The sequence below is a fragment of the Nannospalax galili genome, unplaced genomic scaffold (assembly GCF_000622305.1).
Source record: "Nannospalax galili isolate Female #2095 unplaced genomic scaffold, S.galili_v1.0 scaffold136, whole genome shotgun sequence".
NCBI classification, from domain to species: Eukaryota; Metazoa; Chordata; class Mammalia; order Rodentia; family Spalacidae; genus Nannospalax; species Nannospalax galili.
Window position 1 is genome coordinate 3,096,554 of NW_008340872.1, and position 7,788 is coordinate 3,104,341.

At 42.2% G+C, this 7,788-nt stretch overlaps 1 protein-coding gene across 2 annotated transcripts; it reads left to right on the forward strand.

Moving 5' to 3' along the window:
* The first annotated feature begins 1,791 nt into the window (after nucleotides 1-1,791).
* Dnajc28 (DnaJ heat shock protein family (Hsp40) member C28) lies at nucleotides 1,792-5,461 on the forward strand. Of its 2 annotated transcripts, none has more exons than XM_008835959.3 (2): nucleotides 1,792-1,870; nucleotides 4,271-5,461. In XM_008835959.3, the coding sequence occupies exon 2, from the start codon at nucleotides 4,302-4,304 to the stop codon at nucleotides 5,454-5,456; it is 1,155 nt and encodes a 384-aa protein (XP_008834181.1). In that variant the 5' UTR covers nucleotides 1,792-1,870; nucleotides 4,271-4,301; the 3' UTR covers nucleotides 5,457-5,461. The 2 variants fall into 2 exon arrangements, with proteins under 2 accessions (XP_008834181.1, XP_008834179.1); XM_008835957.3 differs by having other exon boundaries at nucleotides 1,800-2,064.
* The last annotated feature ends 2,327 nt before the right edge of the window (nucleotides 5,462-7,788 follow it).

The window sequence follows — 7,788 nt, forward strand, 5'->3', positions numbered from 1 at the left end:
TACATACCCATCTGTTACCTTAGTGCTGGGGGTGGTGAATAGAGAGGTCAGAAGTAAGTGGATTCCCCAAGTTTGCTGGCCAGCCTGTCTAGCCAATTGGTGGCTCTGGACTCAGTAGCAGACCTCATTTCAAAAAATAAATAATGAAGGGGCTGGAGAGATGGCTCAGTTGTTAAGAGCACTGACTGCTCTCGCAGAGGACCCAGGCTGGATTCTCCGCACACATGTGGCTGCTAACAACCTTCCATAACCCCAGTTCCGGGGAATTTGATGCCCTCTCTGACCTACTTGGGCATTGCACAACATGGTTGCACATATTCATGCAAGAAATACACTCATAAATAAAATAAAAATAAGAAATAAGCCGGACATGGTGGTGCACGGCCTTTAATCCCAGCACTCAGGAGGCAGAAGCAGGCGGATCTCTGTGAGTTTAAGGCCAGCCTGGTCTACGTAGTGAGTTCCAGGACAGCTGGGGCTACAGGGAGACCCTGTCTCAAAAAATAAATAAATAAAATATTAACAATAAAAATAAGGAGCTGGAGAGATGGCTCAGCAGTTAAGAGCACTGACTGCTCTTGCATGTGTGTAAATTCACCTGTGTTGTGAAATGCCCATAAAGGTCAGAAGAGGGCCCTGACTCCCCTGGAGTTATGGACAATTGTTAGCCATCATGTAGGTGGTGGGAATCAAACCTAGGTCCTCTGCAATAGCAGCCAGTGCTCTTAACTGCTGAGCTATCTCCAACCCTTAAAATGTATTCATAGCAGACCACTGGCTTCTATCAATCCCAAATCTAAGAATGGTAAGTTATCAGCTAGCACCTAAAAACCTACAGGTGCGTTTTCTCCATTTTGCTGTAAGCCACCTACCTGTCAGGTCCTCACCCAGGAATTTCATAGCTGTCTTGATTTATGACTTTCTTTGCTCTGTAACTAAAGAAACCTTATAGAGTTACTTCCATTCTGACATGCTATTTGGGGCAACCTGACCCTGTGCTTCTCAGAGCACTCATCCTGGTGCCTGGCATATAGCAAATGCTAAATGCACATTTACTATTTGCTTGTACTCTGATTTTACATATAGAGAGATGCCTTACCTAAGGTACACAGAAGATGGAATAAAGAGAACTTTTAACCCAGGTCTGAAAAATCTCCAAATTTCTGCCTTTTTCTTTAAAAATAATCAAGAAATTGGTCCCTTTAGAAGAAGGGAGAGGAGCATGTTTAATCTGTTCGTGGTTGAACTGAAGCCCAAAGACCTCTGTTTCCCTCTCCCTTTCAACACCTGGCCACGTGTGTTGTTGCTCAAAGAGTACTTGTTGATATAGCACAGTTGGTAGAGTACATAGAGAGCTTGCCTAACGTGCACAAGCCTTTGGGTTCATCTTAGCACCCTATAAACAGGTAGCTCAGGACTGTAATCCCAGTAACTGGGAGGTGGAGGCAGGAGGATCAGGAACTCAAGGTCATCCTCTACTGTATAGTTTGAGGCCAGCCTGGGCTACATGAGAGCATGTCTTTTTAAAAAGGATGTGCAGGTAAAATAAATAAATAAATAAATACATGATAGATGATAGATAGATAGATAGATAGATAGATAGATAGATAGATAGATAGATAGATAGATAGATAGATAGATGGAAGTGCAGAATTAAAGACCTCCCAGACCTAAAAAGCCTACAGACTGAGGCAGGTGTCCCCGCTGGGGCAAAGGCCTAATCTTCCTCGGGTCAAATCAAGTAACCTGAGAACTACAAGTCCCACAATTCCAGTCGGCTGAACCCTCTGCACACGGCCCGGGTGGAGGCAGAACCGGTGACCCCAGGGTACGACGGGCATCCAGAGTTGTCTGTCCTATGCTCTCTTGGGTAAGAAAGAGCTCAGTTTCCCAGGTATAGGAGGCCCCTGTAGCAGTGAGGTATGACCAAGGGCCCAGCAGTGTAGAGCGGCAGAGGAGCCAGGCCAGCCACGAGCCCCGGGGAGAGCTGGGCGGCCCGGTGCGCATGCGCAGAGGCGCAGTATGAGCCTCCAGCTGCAAATACCCGGGTCTATGTTGGTTTAGGTGAGTAGAGGGCTATCCTGTGACCCCAGGTGAACATAACCTGCAACTCTAAAATCCAACCACCAACATCCCATCCACCTCTAAAATGACCCTTATTATGTAATAGGGGCTCCCGTGACACCTAAAACTCCTTTCGATCGAGTTTCTAGTAATTCACCTTCATGAATTCTCTAATAATTCACTTCCATTGCCAGTGTATAATGCACAGTGTCTTTCTCCACTGGACCATGCGTGGGCTTTTTTTTAATTGAATTTCTGAGATTTTGATACACCATAATTTGATGATATTTAGATTCCCCTCCCCTATCCACACCTCCACACCTCCCCTTCCTGCTGCCTGGCCCAACTTAATGCATCTCGCTCTCTCTCTCTCTCTCTCTCTCTCTCCCTCTCCCCCTCCTCTCTCTCCCCCTCTCATCTCTCATTTTATATATATATGTGTGTGTGTGTGTGTGTGTGTGTGTGTGTGTGTGTTAGATTTTGGAGAATAAAAGAAAGGATAGAGGAGTAGGAGACAAGAAACCAGAGCCAGACCTGCAACAGGCAAGGAATAGATCTTCCTTTATTCAAAGAGGATACAGTGAGAGGTAGAGGCTGTCCACAAGAACCAAGCATCTACAATTAAACAAAGAAACTGGGGGGCGGGGGCATGTTATACGAAGGTTATGAGACACAGCTGCACTTTGTGGGGAGTTGAATTAGTGCCTGGGTTTGGTGTCTTTGATATGATTGAGGGCCCTTCCTCGAACTTGGCAGGCATGTTATCTATGACCCTAGAAGAGACAGGTGGGCTCCACAAACAGTCCCTCTCAGTCCTGGGAGTAACTGATAAGAGGTGAGCAAAGCCAGACTGCCAATCTATGGCTGTTTGGTCACTTGGGGAACTTTGTAATTTAGAGCTGTTTGGCCACTCTGATGGTTTTATGCCTTTATGGTCTCCTCTAATGAAGCTTATGGCTTTTCTGAGGTTCACACATTCTATCTATCTATCATCTATCTATCTATCTATCATCATCTATCATCTACCTAATATTTATATATAATAAATACATAGGTATTTTGACATATACTATAGAGTCTAATTTGTAGGATCATGCATTTTTAATATAGCAGGGGTTTTCATTCTTTATTGTGGTTTCCTGAGACTCATAGGCCCAGCTGGCATGGAACTCGCTATGTAGACCAGGCTGGCCTCGAACTCACAGAGATCCACCAGCACTTATCAAACAGCTGCTACGGAGGTATGGTGCTTAAAGCCTGTTGGACACATGATTCTATTTAATCTAGTATCACACTAGGTAGCTAGTTCTAGTATTCTCTGATGTGTAACAAGATTCTTACGAACACCCACAATACACTAACTCACGAAATTTGTAATCTGCCAAGGATATAATTAAGAAAAGTCCTTATAGCACCCCAACCCTAGCCCTGTAGTCTTTACCTTGGGACTTGATAAGTTGCTTAACCTTCTGGACCTGTTTTCTTATAAAACGAGACAACTGGATTAAGTGAGTTCTAAGAAATTTCTAGCTCTGAAATTCTGTGGTTAGTGAGTAGTAGAATCCAGATTGTGTCACAATATATAATTACCAAACATAAAGGTCCATTTTTTAGCTAACATCAGTAAAATACAGTGAAAAATTTTGGTGTCAGGGCTGGAGAAATGGCTCAACAGTTAAGAGCGCTTACTGCTCTTGCAAAGGACTCAAGTTCAGTTCCCAGCACTCAGGTCAGGCAGCTCACAACCTTCTGTAACTCCAACTCAAGGGAAATCCAATGGCTCTGACCTTCCAGGGCACCTGTACTCACATGAACATACCTATATGCAGACATGGACATATACACAACATTAAAAAAAAATCTTAAGGGGGCTGAAGAGATGGCTCATGGGTTAAGAACACTTACTGCTCTTATAGAGGATGGGGGTTTGGTTCTGAGCAGCCATATGGTGGGTCTGGTGCCCTCTTCTGGTTACCCTGGTACACATACATACATACATGCAGGCAAAACACACAAATAAAATGGGTCTTAAATAAATAAATAAATAAATAAATAAATAAATAAATAATCTTTAAAGCATTTGACAACAGTTGATACAAAGAGCCAACTCTTACTGTACATGTAACCCATACCCTATCTTTTTCTTGGTTATTGAAAGTAAGAAAATGACTGATAGTAACTTTGTTCAACCTCTCTTGTTTTGCAGATCATTGTTAGTAAGAATTCTGGATTCGGTGATGAATGTGGTGCACGTGAAGATGGCTCAAATCTTAAGACCATGTCTGATAAGTGCTTCCCTGATTGCTAATGGAGTGAAAATGCTTTCATATCCTAGCATCATTAGAAACAGAATGATATCAACTCATAGATCCAAAAGGAAAATCCAAGAATATTACAGGCTACTGAATCTGGAAGAAGGATGCTCTGCAGATGATGTCAGGAATTCTTTCCATAAGCTTGCCAAGGAATACCATCCAGACAGTGGCTCTAGTAATGCTGATTCTGCAATATTTATAAGGATTGAGGAAGCCTATAGGAATGTGCTTTCCCACGTGACAGAACAAGCAAATGCCAGACAGAATAAAGCTGAAGACACAGAAGAAGAAGAAAAATTCAAATATAATACACCTCAACACCGACACTATTTAAGTTTTGAAGGTGTTGGCTTTGGGACCCCAAGTCAGAGAGAGAAACAGTATAGACAATTCAGGGCAGATCGTGCAACCGAGCAAGTGATGGACTATCAAAGGCAGAAGCTTCAAAGCCAGTACTTTGCTGATAGTATAACCATCAAAGATGTAAGACACAGCAAAGAAGGGAAGATAACTCAAGCCATAGAACGTTTGGTGGAAGACCTGATTCAGGAATCGATGGCAAAGGGAGACTTCGACAACCTCAGTGGAAAAGGAAAACCCCTCAAAAAGTTTTCTGGTTGTTCATATATTGATCCCATGACTCACAACCTAAACAGGATATTGATTGATAATGGATACCAACCTGAGTGGATCCTGATGCAAAAGGAGATAAAGGACACCATTGAGCAACTGAGAGAAGAACTTTTAGTGTCTAGGAAGAAGCTTGGGAAGCCAATGACATCAGTGGAACAGAAACAATGGAACCAGGTTTGTGAGCAGTTTCAAGAAAACATTAGAAAGCTAAACAAGCGAATTAGTGATTTTAACTTGATTGTTCCTATCCTGACGAGACAGAAGGTCCATTTTGATGCACAGAAAGAAGTGATCAGAGTCCAGAAACTATACGAAACCTTTATAGAAGCAAAAGAAGTCACAGATAAAAACCCAACTGATGTTAATCAGAGAGAAGAGAAAACACAGGTAGTCAAAGCAGGTTTTTTAAACTGGTCAAAACTGTGGAAATTTATTAAACTATGACCACATTGGTGTGCCCTATTGTTTACTGCTCCAATTAGCTTTCAGTTGCTCTGACATCAAACAGAACCTCAGATTTATTATTATTATTATTTTTTGTCTCTTTTGAGACAGGGTCTTCCTGTAGCCCCATCTGTCCTGGAACTCACTATGTAGACCAGGCTGGCCTCAAACTCACAAAGATCCGCCTGCCTCTGCCTCCCAAGTGCTGGGATTAAAGGTGTGCGCCACCATGCCCAGCTAGAACCTCAGATTTATTGCTGTGCCACAAGAGTTTGAGAAGTGTGTGCCTCTGTACTTTTCTCAAAACTAATCACATCCCCAGTGATCCGTGAGAAAACTTTAAGAAACCTGAGTCAGAGAAATTTTCAGTCAGTGTTGCTGTGAAGATGTACCAAGCAGGAAAAAGCTTAAAGGAAACAGTTTCATCCATGAGAGAGTTCGTCAGTCTCAGGCGATGTCCAGAATTGAGACTCAGGTTCAAGAAACAGAAGGCACTTTAGAAGTCTTAGTAACTTGGGTTACCTAAGTTAACTCTTTGCCATTTTCAAGCAAGGATATTTAAACAACAAAACCAAAATAAGTATTATCAAAACACAAAACTGAAGAAATAGATTGAAATTTAACCAGCTAAAAATCTCCAAATGGGCAGACACGGTGGTGCATGTCTTTAGTCCAAGCACATGGGAGGCACAGGCAGGTAGCTCTCTGTGAGATCAAGGCCAGCCTGGTCTACAATAGTGAGTTCCCAACCAGCAGAGGCTACCAGGAGACTCTGTCTCAAAAGACCAAAAAACAAAACAAAACAAAAAATACTCCAAATGATAGGTGGTTTTGGAAAGTTTGATGCATGTTTATTCCTGATTTTATTAAAACCCCAAATTAGAGAGATGGCTCAGCGGTCAAGAGCACTGGCTGCTCTTGCAGAGGACCCAGGTTTGGTTCCCCACACCTACATAGTGGCTAACAACCATCTGTAACTCCAGTCCAGGAGATTCGATGCTGCCTTCTGACCTCCAAGGGCATTGCACTACACGGTGCACTTCCATGTAGTACATACATGTAAGTACATACACTCTTACACATAAAATAATAATTTTAAAAATATTTAAAACCCTGAACTGTTCCAAGGCTTTTGGATCATCTACTCAGTGAAAGAAACTTGAATTAGCCTAATGGAGCTATTGTACTTATAATAGGCCTCTGTGGGCACTTAAAAAGAAAACACCAGACTCGTAGGTTGCCTTTCTGCCTATCTAATGTCATAATCCATTGACTGTCGAAGTCAGTCAGACATGCTAGTTGATTTAGAAGTTCTAAAAATAGATTTCAATGCCAGGTTTTAAAGAGTTTGAATATAGTTTTTTAACTTTTCGGAGGGGGCAAAAATCCTTAAGCTCAATGCAAAGGAAAGATTTTGCTTCTAGTTTCTTCTTTGATCACAAGTTGAAATGTTAGGTTTCCGTAAATTTAAGTTTCCTGTGTCCTAAACCAGACTCCCTAGAAACACAGAAATCCTAACCTAGTCTTTTAGGGACCCAGTTTCCAATTTGGGGGACCCTTTGATAATTTAAGACGAGATACCTGAATTTGTTTTCTCATGTTTGGCAAGTGACAAGAGGTGGAAATTCAGGAGATTGTTTTTTCCTGACTGCTTTCAGAAAATCCAGTGGTTTTAAGTTCGGATAATTGCTTTTGGTACAGAATTAGGTACCTAGAAGGAAGCAGAGGCGGATCGAAAGGAGCTGATCCATTCCCAAGTGCTGGATTGAGATGGGACTCGGGAGCATGGTTCCTAACCCTGGTATGTGGCCAACAGGTCATATATGGAGTGTGTGATGATCAAAACAACAAATCTACATCCTCAAAAGAAAGTTGGGAGCCTTTCTGCTTCATGGGGTACGGGCTGGCATAATAATTGATTTTTAAAAATTGAATGAGTTGTTTGGCTTCTGGCTTGATTGTACTGTATTACTGTAAATGAAATTGTGAAACATCATGATGATGAAAGCAGTAGTTCCAGAACATTTCAGAAAACTAACTTCGCCATGCTTGTTAAAAAGGGAGTTAGGTAGAGCGTGGTGGCGCACACCTTTAATCCCAGCACTGGGGAGGCAGAGGCGGGCTGATCTCTGTGAGTTTGAGGCCAGCATGATCTACATAGTTCCAGAACTAGTTGGGGCTACAGGGAGACCCTGTCTCAAAACAAACAAACAAACAAAAAAACAAAGCAAAACAAAAAAAAGATGGGAGTTAGATGTAAGAGGTCTAATTGTGTTGCAATAAACATAAATGAAATTATGTTCAGTACTGGATGTGAGAAGGTGAAGTTACC